The 17,747-nt window shown below is 50.7% G+C and overlaps 1 protein-coding gene and 1 pseudogene across 2 annotated transcripts in view; both read left to right on the top strand.

Annotated features, from left to right (window-relative positions):
- The first annotated feature begins 980 nt into the window (after positions 1-980).
- Positions 981-1,357, top strand: LOC127678541 (elongin-C-like; annotated as a pseudogene).
- A 9,268-nt stretch (positions 1,358-10,625) lies between these two features.
- Positions 10,626-17,747, top strand: part of Mrgpre (MAS related GPR family member E) — a 55,731-nt gene continuing 48,609 nt past the window's right edge. The window contains exons 1-3 of one of the 2 annotated variants that reach the window (XR_007979727.1): positions 10,626-10,889; positions 11,658-11,755; positions 13,225-14,845. Coding sequence is in view for 1 of the 2 variants with exons in the window: in XM_052194598.1 (XP_052050558.1) it covers positions 13,273-14,205 (933 nt within the window). In the remaining variant the exon portion in view is untranslated. Of the gene's footprint in view, positions 10,890-11,657; positions 11,756-13,224; positions 16,453-17,747 lie in introns of those variants that run through there. The other variant, XM_052194598.1, reaches the window with a different exon arrangement.

The following is a 17,747-nucleotide window of genomic DNA, read 5'->3' on the forward strand; positions in this document are numbered from 1 at the left end:
ACAGAGACTTGTGTAATAGGCTGGGCTTTCCTCTGATTTCTTGGTAGGTTCATAGTTTTATCAGATACTGGCCATTGGCCTGAATCCTCTACCTCATCTTAAGTCTCATGTGCTTCTCAAGGGACAGTGGGGGAAGATATGGAAGATCAGGGATACAGGGTTAGAGTCAGAAGTTATTCCCAGCAGCGTTGGGATTTCTAGGCAGTGATAGACTATGGGCCAGGGGTGGTAAAGCATGGGGCCACATGAATGATAAACCCAGCTGCACCTTTCGTGATACCCAGGGAAGCAGCCAGAGTGCAGTGGGGTCCTCTGAAGGAAGAGCGTCGGCTTAAAGACAAATTTAAAAGCTTCAGACCTGGCATAGGACCAGTGTGGATCTCAGTGTTGAACGATGTTGACTGTGTTTGCTCTATTAAGGGACGGAGGGAAAGACCAGTACTATGGGGTGTGGAGACGCCCCCAAGGCTCAGCTATAGAGGTGTCCCTAGGATGTGAGAGTTCAGATCCAACCCCTACAGGCTGGAAAGAAGGCTTAGCAGTTCATGGTGTTTAAGAGTACATACTGTTCTTGCAGAAGACTCCAATTCAGTTCCCTGCAAGGTGACTCATAATCACCTGTGATTCCAGCCTCAGGAGCTTCTAAACACTATTCTGGCCTTCAAGGACATCTGTACCCACAGACATATACACTTACACACATAATAAGTTTTTAAGACAGGGTCTTAATTTTCTGGCTCTGCAACTAACTCCCTATGTAGATCAGGATGGCCTCAAAACTCACAAAGATCCACCTGCTGCAACTTCTCAGGGGGTAAAAGACACTGTCCAGGTGCTTCCTTCAGACACAAGTTACTAGCAGATCGCATCTCCAGCCTCACCAGGTACCAGTGTCCCGCACTTTGAAGAAAGTGGCTGTGATGTGATGGAACTAATTCCTTCCTGTGCCCCGGAACCCATGGGAGGGGGGGGGGACTACTAAAGTTACTCTGGGATCAAATAGAATTTTATAAGAACATAATGGATGGAGAGGAGAAAACCTATGGTGGCTGTGAAGGCCCTGATGCTATGTATGTAAAATTAATATCTTCTGATGGTCATGAATTTATTGTAAAAAGGGAGCGTGCATTAACATCAGTAACAATAAAGGCTGTGCTGACTAGTCCAGGTCAGTTTGCTGAGAATGAAACCAACGAGGTCAGTGTTAGAGAGATCTCCTCGCATGTGCTATCGAAAGTGCAAGTATTTTACCTACAAGGTCCACTATACTAACAGCTTTACTGAAATTCCTGAATTCTCAATTGCACCTGAAATTGCACTGGAACTGCTGATGGCCAAGAACTTCCTAGATTGTTAAATAAAATAAATTATAATAAACTGTTTCTTTTTTTCAGTATTTAATACCTGTAGTTCAGTTAGTAATTTTTCCACATATAGCATGTTTCCTGTATGGAATTGAACTCTAAAGTTAATTGCTGAGCAGATTTCTTTTGTCATTTGCATAGCAGAGTTGAAATTTGTTTGCTACATCAACAAATTAAGGATGTTTCACAAGCCAAAAATAAATTATACCAGTTAAAAAAACAAACAAAAAATAAAGACACTGTCCAACTTACATAAAAATTTTAAAATATATTTTACATATGAAAAATCTAATAAGAGTCCTTGCCACCAAGCATGGCCACCTGAGTTCAATACTTGGGTCCCATACAGTAGAAAAAGAGAACCGATTTCCAAGAATTGTCCCCTGATCTCCAGGTACATACCAAGACACAAACCTACTCATACACAATAATAAATAAATGTAAAAAATTAAAAACCAGGAGCTGAGAGATGGTTCAATGATTAAAATTGTATTTAGCCACTTGTAAAAGAGCTGGGTGCTATTCCAAAGGTCAGGGTTCAATTCACAGCATATACATGGGTCGCAACCATCTGTAGCTATAGTCCCAGGGGATCCGACGTCCTGTTCTAGCCTCCAAGGGTATTGTATGCAGGAAGACACAGGGTACAGAGACGTACGTGCTAGTGAGACACCTATACACATAAATAAACAACAACAACAAAAACCTCCCCCTGTGTGACAGCACCCTAAGGGAAGGAAGACACAGCTCATTGCCACACCCTGCACCAGCACATGGGGCCTCTTCACTTTGGGAAGCTAGCCACAGTTCCAGCTGCCTTTTGTGCTACCTTCTGAACTCCAGGAGTAGCCATCCCTGGGGCCATGGGTCACTTGGGATTTCCCCCACATTATGAGAATCATGGCCAAGTACTTAAAAAGACACTTGTTTGTATCAGGAGCTTCCTGGTATCTTAGAGGTAGATCTGTCACAACATACCCAGTACATGCTCTTCCAGAAGCCCAGGGAGGCCACCCCTGCATTTGAGAGAAGGTTCTGAGATGTTTCACTTGAAGCCATCTGAGGTCACAGCCATGAACCCTCCCATTTCCTTTGGCTGGAACAAGATGGGGCTGAGAGATGAGGGAAAACAAAAGGAAACCACGCACTGAATTCTGCAAATGCTATATCCCTCAATTCACAGGGACAAGAGTTCTCCAGACGAGGAAGGCTGCCACATTGAGTCTCTTGTGGGTCTACACTACCAACCCCAGAAACCACCATGGAGGGAATGCTTCTCAGGCCATGAACCCCCTGAAAGCAAGCTAAAACAAGGATTTGGGAATGTTTGCCTAAAAGACCATCCTAGAATACAGAACTGAAGGACCAAAAGGACAAAACCAAGGTGGCCACTCAAGGGATAATTGTTCAATAAGTCATGCCAGTGGGAAATTGAACCTGAGTCTACCCAAAACCACCACCACCTTCTCCTTCTCCTCCTCCTCCTCCTCCTCCTCCTCCTCCTCCTCCTCCTCCTCCTCCTCCTCCTCCTTCTTCTTCTTCTTCCTCTTCTTCTTCTTCTTTCCTCCTCCTCCTCCTCTTCCTCCTCCTTCTTTTCCGAGACAGGGTTTATCTGTGTATCACTAGCTGTCCTGGAACTCACTCTGTAGACCAGGCTGGCCTCAAACTCAGAAATCTGCCTGCCTCTACCTCCCAAGTGCTAGGATTAAAGGTGTGTGCCACCACTGCCTGGCCTACCCAGAACATTCTGTGAAGCTGTGACCCATCCACTAATAGACAATGAGAAATCTTTACTAATTGGCCTAGTCAACCATTGCTTTGGGGCCCATGGGTGCACAGACCTCTTCATAATGCCAGACTGCTTAATGACTGCCTGGTGCCTCTGCCTTCCCACAGTGCACCTTGGGCTGGACACATTGACTATTTGCACAGTCACCAGGGAGCCCAAACCCATCTCAGTTCATGGAATCAGCAGTGGAGTCTAGAAAGCCAGGAAGTGATGGAAGAGACATTTGTAGTCTGTGTTATGAACTCACACTCACAGCTAGAGGCGGCTCAGTGACAGAGAACAAGTGCCGCTCTTACAGAGGAGCTGAGTTCAGTTCTCAGCATCCACATGAATAGCTCACAACCCTCAGATCATGGAAATAGATGACATCTCAGTGTCACCTCTCACCTCACAAAGCAAGGCTGTCTTGGTAAAACACTGTCCCTGACCTGACACAAATGTTCATGATAGTATAATGAGAAATGTCCTCCTGGGTAGGTTCCTGAATTCGAACACTTGGCCCCTTGTTGGCACTGCTGTTTGGGGAAGTTGTAGGACCTTTAGGAGCTAGAGCCTTGGAAGTACATCACTGGAGGTGAGCTGTGAGGTTTACAGCCTTGCCCCAGATCCTGATCTATCCCCTGGTGTGTGTGTGTGTGTGTGTGTGTGTGTGTGTGTGTGTGTGTGTGTAAAACACGTATTCATGGTGCCCTCACTAGGCCAGAAGAGGAAATCAGATCCTCTGAAACTAGCAGCCAGTGTTCTTACCCACTGAGCCAGCTCTCCAACCAGATCAAGCCTTCTCTTCCTTTATCTGCTTTTGCCTGTGGTGTTTTATTATAGCAACAGGAAAGTGCATAAACAAGGCAGAGAGCAAAGTTCACTGTGGAGGTCCGTGAGGAAAGACAGAGCTTGGGAGTTCCCCAAAGACATGCCTAGTTCAAGACCCCAATTCCTTTTCCCTAAAGAAACCTCCAGATCTTTCAAGAAGCTGGTACCTTCTGTCTCCAGGTGTCCAGATGGACTGAGAAGCTGCAGACCTTTGCCTCAGACCTGCAGAGTCCCCAGGCAAGAAGGCTTCTAAGGAGAAAGTTGACACTACACATTGGCTTAGATTTTTCAAAACCTACTTTAAAAAGTGTTCTTCTCATTAAAGGGTTCTTCCAACCTCCCTTCTGGCCTACCACCCACCAGAGGTAGTCGAAAAGAAAGGTTAAAAGGAAACAGGGTTCTAAACTATTTCTGTTTAGAAATAATTCTTTGGGGTGATTCCGATCTTTGTTGTCAGCAGTCCAGTTCATTAGCCAAACACCAACACGTATCAGCAACTTCAATCTGCTCCACTAGGCAGCCACTGCTCATGAATCAGCAAACGCATATCATGAGAAGTTATTTGGTAAATAATTCTCTTTGAAGTCACAAGTGAAGATTGGCAACTCAATGCAAGGTGAACCAATGCCAGAGTCTCCTCCACTGTCTGTGGGGTCATATTTATATTCTTCCTCAACACCACGCGTCCTCTCATGGGTCTGCTTCAGCAAAACATCCTTTCACCTGCCTGCCCCCAGCAAAACATCATCTGACTTAACTGAGTTTCCAAAGGAACCAGAAATTATCCCTTCAACTACAGTATCCAGGCCTGATCTACACACAGGCCAGGGTAGCTGCAACCACACTATAGAATAGAACACAGCAGACCATTTGCAGGTACCAAGATCAATTGGAAAACATGTTTAATAAAATCTTCCTTAAACGTTGTAGAAAGTGGAGCTGTACGACAAGAACGCCAGATGTTTGTAAACACCTGGAGGAGGCGCACATGCTTCTACATCCACCACGTGTGAGGCCTGAACTCCAGGGTTTTGTTGTCCTCGGAGATAATCTGAGGAGCTGTAGGTTCCAGAATGCCCATTTTATAGATGAGAACAGCAAGGCTCCAAGGCGTCAGTAGGTCTGATGAAGCCCGGAAAAGAACCATATGGAACATCCCATCCCCCAGTCTGTATTGCAGCCTCTGCCTCCCTGAACTGGGCCTTACTCAGATGTCCAGAACCCCACTCCTGGCTACTACTACCACCTCTTACCTACAGTGCTTAACCACACAGGTCAGAGGGCCGCAGAGCTCTGGTCAGAGTAACCACTCACTTATGCTCACTCAGTCACTCATTCGCTCAGTCACTCACACTCATTCACTCACACTTGCTCGCTCCCTCCCTCCCTCCCTCGCTCACTCACTCTCTCACTCACATAAAGCCTCTTCCATATCCTGGGCTTGCGATCAAAGGCACCTCCCCAGACAAAGCACCCCTCTGCTGCACACAGCCTTCCAGCCTTCTGTTTCTGCCCTCTCTACCCATACCACATCCCTCCTGAGTGGGGTGAACTCAGCTCTCCTTGAATCTTCCTTCAGCAATCTCATCCTGTTTTCTACAGACTCTGAAAAGACTGCAAGGTCCCCCACCCCAATCTCTGGTCCTATCTGAGACGGACCTGAATGCACCAGGCCAGGTTTGCAGAGCTGTCTCCATGTTGTGTATTTATAGTACTCCCCAACCCCTTTCCCTTGCCTATACCTCTCTGTTCTACACTCCACATCCCTGTTGTTCAGGTTAAGCTCAAATCTTTTTTTATTATTAGATGTTTTCTTTGTTCAAATGTTATCCCCTTTCCTGGTTTCCCCTCTGAAAACCCCCTATCCCATCCCCCTCACCAATCCACCTACTCCTGCTTCCTTGTCCTGGCATTCCCCTACACTGGGGCATCGAGCCTTCTCAGGACCAAGGGCCTCTCCTCCCTTTGATGTCCAACAAGGCCATCCTCTGCTACATATGCAGCTGGAGCCATAGGTCCCTCCATGTGTACTCTTTGGTTTATGGTTTAGTCCCTGGAGCTCTGGGGGTACCTGTTGATTCATATTGTTGTTCCTATGAGGCTGCAACTCTTCAGCTCCTTGGGTCCTTTATCTAGCTTCTCCATTGGAGACCCTGTGCTCAGTTCAATGGTTGGCTGAGAGCATCCACTCTGTATTTGATCTTATAATAATAACCTCTAACTTGGGGGCTCAGAACACTGAGTCCTAGGCAGAAGCTAATAGTTATTGTTTACTTCTAGAGAATTCTGGAACCAGAGATGGCAATCCTCCAAGCTAGAGCCTTAAGTGGAATAAGTAGTGGAGCTTCCGGGTCTGGCCTTGAAGCCCTAAACTGCCCCACGCCAGCCATATCTCCTCTCCCACTAGCCTAGCTGGACCTCATCTTCTGTCTCCAGAACCACTAGACACCCACACACACACCAAAAGACCCCCTTCTCCCTACCAGCCAGCCTTGGTGGTAGCCCCTCCCCTATGTTTCCCCGAGGCCAACTGCTCCTTCTCAGTTTCCATCAGGCAAAGCCAGATCTGTGAAGAATCAGATCCCAGGAGATGAATCCACCCTGGCCTGCCCACTTATGTCCTGGGATCACAGGGGCTGTTCCAGCAACACAGACTTCTCAGGAACAAGACGTCACCCTAACCTCACAGCTGAAGCAGCCAGCATTCCCAGAGAGCTTTGTAAGCCTGGTTCAGTCCAAAGCCTGCAGGCAGCACTGGAGAGCCCAGCCTGTGTTGTACGACACTCTCACTGCCTACTCCACCCGGCTCCGTGCCTGTGTGAATCTCTGTGCTTCTCCTGAGACCTGTGGAGGCCTCGGATGTTTCTCAGCTGCCTCCTTATCTCAGAGGTTGGAAAAGTACAGCCAAACCCCAACTCTTGTTTCCAGGGTTGTATCTTTTACAGCGTAGCTCCCTGCCAATCTGACCCTGATACGGGTGTCCAACCTTTCAGTACCTGCAGAGCCAGCCCTAGGGAGGCCAGTAGGCAGCAGAGGTGGAGGTCATTAGAAGATGTGGGTCCGAAGCTGTCTGTGTTCATAATGTGTATGACCTACTGCCTTTAAAAATGTATGGAAACTATTTTCTAAAGAGTTGCAAAGTTGGGGCTGGAGAGATGGCTCAGCAGTTAAGGGCACTGACTGCTCTTCCAGAGGTCCTGAGATCAATTCCCAGCAACCACATGGTGGCTCATAACCATCTGCAATGGGAACCAATGCCCTCTTCTGGTGTGTGTGAAGGCAGCTACAGTGAACTCATATGCATGAAAGAAAGGAAGGAAGGAAGGAAGGAAGGAAGGAAGGAAGGAAGGAAGAAAGAAAGAAAGAAAGAAAGAAAGAAAGAAAGAAAGAAAGAAAGAAAGAAAGAAAGAAAGAAAGAGGAAGGAAGAGTTGTAAAGTTAAAATCTCCCCTCTTTCTCCTTCTGTGTACATGTGCTCAAGTTCCCATGTGTACACATGTCTGTGCACATGTATACAGGGTGTATGGTGCAAGTGTGTGGAGAGCGAAACCCAACATTAAATGTCTCCCACAATTGCTCTCCATCTTAGTTTTGAACAGTCTCTCACTGAACTTTGAGCTCAATGATTAGCTGGACTCACCAGCTATCAAGCCCTAGAACCTGCCTTTGCCTCCAAACACTCTTCCTTCCCCAGTGCTGAGGTTACAGTCAACAAATGAGGCTCAGGCCTGTACAGTAAGCATTTACAGACAGAGACATCTCCCTAGTCCAGACGACTCATTTCTTAGTTGCCTTATGGACCAGTGGACTTACTAGCCTCACCATTGTGGATGGAGAATTATTTGTGTTCAGTTAGAAAGAATCCCAATTTCTAGCTGGGTGATGGTGGTACACGCCTTTAATCTCAGCATTCAGGAGGCAGAGGCAGGCGGATCTCTTGAGTTCGAGGCCAGCATGGTCTACAGTGAATTCCAGGATGGAGGCCTACACAGAGAAACCCTGTCTTGATAAATCAAAAAAGAAAAGAAATCCCAATGTCTATGGTTGGGAGTTCTTTACCTTGTCATTTGCATCTTTGAAGAAATCAGAGCATGTCTTCAATCCTGCCACATGTGTCTGCACCCAGTTTGTGCTGGGGGTTCACCACAGCCTCGGGGATCTGTCTTTCGTGGGAGCTACCTCTCCGCCATTACACATGGTAGAAGGACATATAGTTGAGTGGTAGCACACTTGCCTAGCAAGTGCAAGGCCCAGGGTCCAGCCCCAGAGTGCAAGGGAACATCTCTTAGAGGGAGACATGGTGAAGCTGTTCTGAAATACCAGGCCTGAGAGGCAGAGGCAGGAGCATCACCATGTGTTCAATGCCCACTTTAAGGACATAGCAAATGCCAGGACTGGATAACAAATCTATTTCAAAGAGACACAGGAAAGGCAGCCCATCTTAGTAATGAGTATTTTTGTTTTCTAAGTTAATCTACATAAAGTTCTTTGATTCCCTCAATCTTCTAATTATACAATTTTTATTTTAATAATTAAAATTTTCTTCTGATCCATTTTCTGGGGTTCTTATGTTACCTTTCTGTTTTCACAATTTCCTGAGGTTTCCTCACTGGGGTTCCCCTGGTGAGGCCCTGTAATGCCTGCTCCCAGGCACTAGTTGGAGACCTCTTCTGGGGGCACCTGGGAGGCATGCCCCACCCAGGTGCATTCTCTTGGAGCGCCCTGCCCTGCACTGCCTGGTGCCAAAGTCCTCACCATCGCTATTGAGTTTCTGGTTTCTCTGATGGGGCAGATTCCTTCTAGTACTCCTAAGCAACTGTTGGTTCCAGGCCCCCATAGGATGTCACCCCATGCTGTGCTCTCTGCAGGACTCACAGCTGTCGCAGGACACTCCCACATTCAATGCCTTTTGCTCCACCCACAGGTCTTCATGACTGCTCTTCTGACTAGCCCTAAGGCCACACATACCACGGACTGCTAGCATTTCTCTTAACAGTTGCGAAGAACCCTGCCACTCTGGTCAAAGCCAACAGCACTGCCAGACCCAGCCAAATGGCATTTATGTGGGGGACTCCTGGGACAATTCCAACACCAGCAGGGACAGTCAAGAGGTAAGAGCTAGCTGCATGTCTCTGGAAAACTCAAACTAGAAAGGGAACCCTAAGACTGTGCAGAAATAGGGCCTGCAGGAAGTTACCTTCACACTGCAGGAGGCAGCAGCTTCTAGAATCTTCCATCCAACCACCCCATCCCTACCCTGAGCCTAGGACTCAAAGGGGATGCATTGTTAGCATTCATTCTAAGCCTTGAGGCCAGGGTCACACCTCAGGCTTTTGAGGAGGGCAGCCAGCCAGCTGGTGGCTGGCATCTCTCAAACGGTAGATGAGGAATGGTTTTTCAAGTTTTACAAAGAGCACAAACTGGAACCAGCTGCGACCACCAGGCTGGGAGATGTGCTGAGTGGTTTGGACTGTAGCGAAAGCCAAAGCAAAAGAAAGAGAGGCTTCAAAATGTGAGGTGGGGCTACAGTGGAGCTCGGCTGACAGAGTGCCTAGCATGATCAAAACCCTGGTTTCACCCCCAGACCCACATAAGCAAAATGTGGGAGCGTATTACCTTGGTTTGTAATTTCAGCACTTGGGAGATAGAGTCAGAGATTTCTCAGCCACATAAAGAGTTCAAGGCCAAGCTGGGCTAAAAGAGACTTTCAAAGGAGCAAATCAGAAGATGTATGCGCGCGTACACACACACACACACACACACACACACACACACACACACACACACGACTGGATAGGGCCCTTCTCTTCTGCCCTGGACCTCTCTAGCACCCTCTGCTGGCACAGGCTCTCAGGGAGTGGCCAGTCAAGCCAGCTTGCAGAGATGTACGGAATCCCAGCACCAGACAAAGCTGGGAACGGAGCCTAGAGACATCCCAACAGGTGTCACCCTCGGGACTCAGCTGCCAACAGACATCAGACACCATGATTTCCTGAATGTGATTGTCACCCTGTGGTCATGAGGGGAGGAGATGCCAGATTTTCGGGTGTGCAGCCCAGATTTCTTAAGGGGATGCTGTCACTGTCAGAAACTTGATCAAGCCTGGCTTCACAAGCATCATGGGAACCGTTTACACTTGGTGAATTTGGGGCTTCTCTTGGGACTCTCCTCCCAGACATCTAAAATTTCCCCCAACACTAAGGTGAGAAAGAGGGCCCGCACTTCTGGAGATTCTGAGCTAAAACAAGTGTATGCTCTTTCTAGCTGTGACCAGTGACCCATGGTTTTAAGACGATCAGAGAGCCCTAAGTTCTTAGGGTTCACCCGTACAAAACTGTCTCTGGTCCCCCTCTCTGCTGGAGACTGTACACACACACCAGCCATCATCCTCTACCTCAGCCACAACCTGCCTCCCACCCACTGCTGCCAGGAGTTGCCAGGGCTAGAAACCTCCAGTCTCTGCTCATTAGAGACAGAGGGTCTCAGAGGCCTGGCACTTGATGGCCCCTCTGTGTCATCAGTAGATAGAAGTGGTCTCTAAATGGCCCCTGGGTGTCTGAGTCTAGACAGGAGAGCCTTGCTGTGAGGTCATTGCTGGGCGTGCCTGAGCTTCCCTGAGCTATCCTGGTTTTCTCCGAGTACCAGGCTTGCCAGGAAGACTGCAAGAAGACTGCTGGCTATCTCCTGCTATCCACACCTGAGCCGAAGCTGAACCCAGCTTCCAAACAAGGTCCCCAGAGAGGCTATTTCCTGGCCAGCCCTATCCCCTCCGACACCATGTGACGCTGAGGAGCCAGCCGGCTGACGTGGAGTCTGAGCGCCCGCCTGCAGCTCGGCAGCTCAGGCAGCAGCTGGAACCTCCGCCTGGCCAGGAATTTCCTGGCCGGTTCTTCCAAGGCCTGGGGTGGAGCCGGGAGAAGAGGAACGGTGAGCAGACACGGGATACTGGTCAGAGCTCTGGGGCGGCCCAGGGGCTGGACGTCTTCTGGGCGATGAGGGGGCGGCGGCTGGGTGAGTGGGGGAGGAGCAGTTGGCCTGTCCTCCATCCTCTGACTTGGGCTGTGCCATCTGGCTTGCAGGCAGCTCTGGGCCACTCCAGAAGGGAAGCTGAGTTAAACATCACTCTCCCCCCCCCACACACACACCTGTGGTGAGGCTCCTGTCCCATCAGTCCCCTGTGCATACTATGGTGTCCCCTGAGGGAGAAGAAAACGAGTCTTACTCCATGGAAAATGCAAGAGATCCAGGAGACAGCTGCCCAAGCACTGGCCCTCAGTCCTCACTGTCCCCAACTAGAGCAGAGCCAGGGCAGGGCGTGCCTGATGCCAATCTATAGAAGGCAGAGCCACGCCTATGTCCTACTCCAACCTCCTGTGTTTCCAAGGGGAAGCTCAACGTTTCTCCTCCATTGTTGTCCTCCCTCTCCCTGTTTCCACCCACAGAACTCCTTCCTGCTTCCTAGCATTGAGACCCCAACCTCCATCTGGGCAGGTGAACCCCACACAGCTCCCACACAGGGCTCTAGTGGGAAAGTGGCCAGGCCTGGTTAAGCCCTGCCCGTCACCCCCATTTTGTTGCCCTTGTATGGCTATAGCTCCCATGCTCTGCTCGCCTCCTCCCTCCCCTCCCTCTGCTCTTCCTCTTCCTGCCCACCCCACTTTCCATGTGCCCTCTCTCCTCTTCCCTCCTTTCCAGGGTTTCCCTGGGGTGTGCAGGACTCTGTTCTCCCTAGCCCTCGATTCTAACTGGCACGGAGGCCCTTGGTATACGGACACGCCTCTTCAGGTACAGAGGTAAGTGACGGAAGCCAGGTGGGAAAAGGAGAGGGAAGGAGGTTGCAGCACCTCAAGGCCGGGAAGACCACCCCGCTCCTTCAGAGCCAGAGCCTCCCTGGGGTCCTGGAAACAGCTCAGGAGTGGTCGAGAGGAGTCTTGTGTCGGGGTCTCACCTCTGAGTGTTCCTCCTGACCATGGCAACCCCTCCAAGGCTTTCTAGGTGTGGGAAGCCTGGTTCACCCCACCAGTAAGAACAGGAATGCCTGGGGGTCATGGTCAGTGTTTTCCCTGTGGAGGGCGAGCTCAGGGGACACCCGGCTGGATAACGCGGGATGATAGTACTTCAGAGAATCCAACTCCATCAGCTAGACTCCAATCACCCCACCACGCTCTCTATGCTCTCACCCACTGACCCTCGGTGCCTTGTGAGCTAGGGAAGAACACGAAGCCAGGAGTGGAGCCCTTACTCTCCACCTAGGGATTGACATCTCCACTCCGCAAAGGAGACCAGAGGACCAGACACACCAAGGCAGGCAGAAAGCTCCAGCCAGTCTCTGGGGAGAAAAGGGCCCTGTCCTATCTCTCCAAAGCACAAGGAAAAGCTGAAGACAGTGATGGAGACAGGTGTCCACAGGTGGAAGGATGGGACAGATGACCACAGGTGCTGGGACAAGACAGGGGACCCCAGTTGATGCATGGGACAGGGGACCATGCTGGAAGGATGTGGGTGCCCTTCTGAGGTCTGGGTCTCTAGTGAGATATGGAGTCAAGCTGTCTCAAGGGCAGTGCCCAGCTATGTTAAGTCATGATCGCACTGCCTCTCCAGCCCCACCCTCTAGTCACTGCCTCAAGCAAAAAGGCAGGACCTGAGGATTTTGCTTAGCATCACCTTTAAACAACTGCCTCATCCCTCTCAAGGAAGGAAAGGGACAAATGAGAGGCCTCCCTGGTCCCTAAAGGGTTGGAGTACTGTCTGGCTGAGGTACACTGCAAAGGAGAGAGAGATTGCTGGGCCTACCTTGCCTATAAGGTATGGTGGCCAGCTAGAGGGTCCAGAGCCCACCAGCAACACACCCTCATGGAATGTTCCAGAAAGGCCTAGAAGATTCGATAACTTTTGATGCTGATGGCAAACACAAGGGGGCCTCTGGAGTTATCCCTCCAGGTCCTATGTCCCCTGTACAAAGGGAGCCACAGGTCTGGGTCCCTCTTTCTCTCCCTGTGTTTCAGATTATCCAGACCCTCCAGGGAAAGCACAGGGCACACAGTATGAGTAAGCCCCTGGGATGGGGGCTCTTTGAATAACTGACGGAAAGCTTTTTATCTCACGCCTTGGAGAGGGAGGTTGGGTAAAATGATGAGACAGAACTGAGAGGTGTGCACCTCCTCCAGGGACTGTCATCATTTCTGTTACCCTAACTACCTGGGTCCTCAGAAGTGGGCAGGGGCAGTCTCAGGCTCCTGAGCCAGTATCATTATGGTTGCAGGGGTATCTGAAGAGAGAAAACGCACCACAGACTTCTGCGGACGTTAGGATGATGTCACTGAGAGTGCACACACATTCTCCCAGCGCCCAGGGAGATGTGGCGTTCAACCTGACCATCCTGTCCCTCACCGAGCTCCTCAGCCTGGGTGGGCTGCTGGGCAATGGAGTGGTTCTCTGGCTACTTAACCAGAATGTCTACAGGAACCCCTTCTCCATCTATCTCTTGGATGTGGCCTGCGCCGACCTCATCTTCCTCTGCTGCCACATGGTGGCCATCATCCCTGAGCTGCTGCAGGACCAGCTGAACTTCCCTGAATTTGTACAGATCAGCCTGATCATGCTGCGGTTCTTCTGCTACATCGTGGGTCTGAGTCTCCTGGCGGCCATCAGCACGGAGCAGTGCCTGGCCACTCTCTTCCCCGCCTGGTACCTGTGCCGACGCCCACGCTACCTGACCACCTGCGTGTGTGCGCTCATCTGGGTGCTCTGCCTGCTACTGGACCTGCTGCTGAGTGGCGCCTGCACCCAGTTCTTCGGAGCACCCAGCCACCACCTGTGTGGGACGCTGTGGCTGGTGGTGGCAGTTCTCCTGGCTGCCCTGTGTTGCACCATGTGTGTGACCAGCCTGCTCCTGCTGCTGCGGGTGGAGCGTGGTCCAGAGCGGCATCAGCCCCGGGGCTTCCCCACCCTGGTCTTGCTGGCTGTCCTGCTCTTCCTCTTCTGCGGCCTGCCCTTTGGCATCTTCTGGCTGTCCAAGAACCTGTCCTGGCACACCCCCCTCTACTTCTATCATTTCAGTTTCTTCATGGCCAGTGTGCACAGTGCAGCCAAGCCTGCCATTTACTTTTTCTTGGGCAGCACACCTGGCCAGAGGTTTCAGGAACCCCTCCGGCTGGTGCTCCAGCGGGCACTGGGGGATGAGGCTGAGCTGGGAGCTGGGAGAGAGGCTTCCCAGGGGGGACTTGTGGACATGACGGTCTAAGCGCAGTAAGTCACAACGGCAGCTCCAGCCCATGGGGGCCCAGGGAGACGCCTGATGTGGGTAAAGCTGGGATCAGAGCTCCGTCAGTAAGACCCTGGAGGGACATCTTTGCTGATGACCCAGTCATGCATTCCCTGGGAGGATTCTGGGAAGGGGCAGGCAGATCGATGTTTCTGTGGAGGGCCTGGGGTTGTGCATGTTAGGCAGAGCTCCAAGATCAATCACCTCATGAAAGCTGTTTCCACGGCCACCCTTACCCCCTCCTCCCTGGCTACAGTGAGGGGACAGAGCAGGCATGAGACGGGCTAGTCATGGTGGGAGGCAACAGTCCCTCTACCACTAGCATCCTCCTAGCTAGAGTGCAGTGACTTTTCTCGGTGCCCCATGCTCCTTCCATTAGTGATGGATAAATGACACTGAAACTGGACGTTCAGTTACCTATGGGGAAATAAGTGGTTTGGAAGTCCTCAGTGGCAGAAGACATCCTCCTGACCCCACATCCCCACCAGAGAGCAAAGCATGGCACAGGCATGGTCTCTCTGCTTGAGAGACCATGACAGGATTGTAGTTCCTGACTGGGCTACAGCTATAACTCCAGTTCCAGGGGATCTGTCTCCCTCTTTTGGCTTCTGCAGGCACTGTATGCATGAGGTATACATACATACAAACATACATACATACATGTGTGTGAGTCCAAATGCATGTCTATACACACCCACACATGCGTGTGCTCACACACACACACACACACACACACACTGAAAATAGAGTTCAAGGTCAGCTTAAGCTTTAGAGGACCCATCTCAGGAAACAAAGCCCAGAGGGAACTGTGTAGAGGAGAGAGACCACTGGAGGGTGTAAACCTCACCCAACGCTTCAGAAAAGCTGGGGCTCCGGAGTCTGAATCTCAAAGAGAGGTTCTCTGCATGGGCAGCAAGCTCCCTCCCAACACCATCCACATCCAAAGCACCTCTACCTAGCAGGACAGAGCTAGGGCTTCAGCACCTGGACAGTTCCTGCCTCACCCTCTGTCCTGGACAGGACCTACCCACCTAGCAAGGGGTTCTCCAAGGAAGCTGCCTGGCTGCCGGCCACCACAGGTGCCTGAGTTCCTGCCTAGCCAGGAGCACAGAGATGAATGGGAGTCCCCTCCCCCACCCCCAATCGAGGCACAGGTGTCCGAGAACCAGGACTTGGGAGCCCACCAGCCCTTACCACCAGGGCTTACCACCATCCATATATCATCGCACTAACTTAGCCCTTACCTTTCTACTTCCTCGTTGAATACAGTCAGTTGATTACACATACACAGTGTTCAGAGTTGGGTGCAGCAAGTCCCATGAGGATTTTATTATGTCATCAACACTCCAGGCCCACATTCATGACATGCTGGTCTCCTTTGACATCTGTGTGGGTGTAACTCTGACTCGGACCAGGCCCACAGATGGAGGGACATTTGGTCTCTGTCATGACTAAACTTGATCCTGAGTCTGCATACAGACAGCAGAACTCCGCCTGGCATCCAAGAATTGGCAACTCGCTCCTCCCACCCAACTCAGGTTGTGTTGAGATGCATCCTGTGGTATGGTGCCTTCATCTCAAATTCTCTGGCAACTCTAAATGCAGGGACCCCAGGAAGCTAGGAGCTTGGGGTGCTGGTCCTTCTTTTCCAAAGGAGTTCTTTGTATCCCCCACGAGGGCCTTCCCTCCTCTACACTGGAGCTCAGGAGCCAGTGTGGCTGTCTGTCCACCTTCAGGACAGAATTCCCAACTTCGGTTCCTCAGCTTGGGGAACTAAGAGCATGAAGGGAAGAAGCCTGCCCACAAGTCCAATTTTTGGCCTCTGGACACCCACTTCTCCCTGGGGGGAAAGTCCATGACAGGTGTCTCCCGAACTGGACATTAGCCCAGAGTCTTTGAGGCTCAGAGAACTCTCTGTCTGCTTGACACAACCTGGAAGATGGCACAGGGCCTCTACTCCTCCCCTAGTTAGCTTCAGCTGTTGACACGACATAGCCCAGAGTTATCTGAGGGAGTCTCAGCTAGGGAACTGTTTTGGTCAGGTGTGGGAGTACTCACTGCTCTGTGAGCCGCAAATGGACCTGAGCTAGCTGAGCACCAGCCCAGGGGGGAGTCAGTAAGTGGCTTTCCACCATGCTTCCTGCCTCTGCTCCTGCTTGAGTTTCTGCCCTGACTGCTCTCAGTGATGGACGGTGACCTGGAAGTGTAAGCCAAATAAAGCTTTTCCTCCTCAAGTTGTTTTTTTGTCATGGTTTTTATCACTGCAACATAAAGCAAACTAGTACATATACCATCTGCCTTGTTGGGCCAAGGCTGGCTGGAGTGTCATAACCTACCCTGGGTGCCCATGTCTCCCACCTACTCAGACCCCTTGGCCACCCAGGGGTACAGTCAGATCAGGGGCACTCAGGATGCACCTTTCCTCCCAGATGGGTTCTTCTCCACTGGACTTCATGTATAGAAGACTCTTGCCAAAGCTCTCCAAATATATATACATCCTTCTCTGAGATCACCATGGAAACAGCCCACTCCACCACCTCTATGGGGTATCTGTGTGTGTGTGTGTGTGTGTGTGTGTGTGTGTGTGTGTGTCCCAATGGCCTGGACTGGTTGGTTGTTCTCTAGACTCAGGTCTGCCTGCTCAGTCTTCTTCCTGTTGTCCAAGAAACCATCTTGTCTTTGCAGCCAGTCCCCATCCTGATCACATCTCTCCTTCTCTCAGCGCAACAAAAGGTCCCACAAAGGACCCCCCAGCTATCTTGAACACCACTTCTGCCTAGTGTGACCTCAAAGCCAGGTTCTGCAACTTACCCTTCCTGGCAAAGCCAGGCCTTAAGAGGCCCAGGGTCTAGGAGACCATCATGGCCCACTCACCTCAGGATCTGGGAATGCAGGAGCTGCTCTGGAGTACAGATTTCTCAGGAACAGGACATTGTTGTGATGTCACCACTGGGTCAGCCAGACATTCTTGGGAGCCACTGTAAGCCTGGTCCCTCCCATGGCCCACAGGGAGCATGAAGGAGCCCAGCCTATGTTGATAAGAACATAGAATGAGCCGAGACAGCAGCCTAGTGGCCAGTGGCCTGAAATAACACCCGACAGCCTACTCCACCCTGTTGCATGCTAATAAAAAACGTTTCTCCCAAGATCTGCTAGCTCATGTCTCACCTATCTCTTTGTCTTAAAGGTCAGAAACTGCTTTCGAGCCCCAGCCTTCCCCTGGCCTCCATCTCCTGCTGTTTCCAGGGCTGTATACTTCACAGCCCCTTACTGCTCTGTCCAGTCTTTTGGTGCCTGCAGGGCCATCTCCAGAGAGGCCATGTGAGCACCTGAGGTGGCGGGGTCTCATGAACTTTTATGTTCCTGTACTACTTAACAGGTGGTCACTAAGACACATCAGGCCTGGTTCTTTTAATGAGTCTGTGTTAAAATTTGGAGTCCATTAATGACATTCTTAGGTGTGACGTCTACTCTACACAAAGCTAAGGATCACACAGTGGCAGGGATGATGTCACATAACC

Source organism: Apodemus sylvaticus, chromosome 1, assembly GCF_947179515.1.
Source record: "Apodemus sylvaticus chromosome 1, mApoSyl1.1, whole genome shotgun sequence".
Lineage (NCBI taxonomy): Eukaryota > Metazoa > Chordata > Mammalia > Rodentia > Muridae > Apodemus > Apodemus sylvaticus.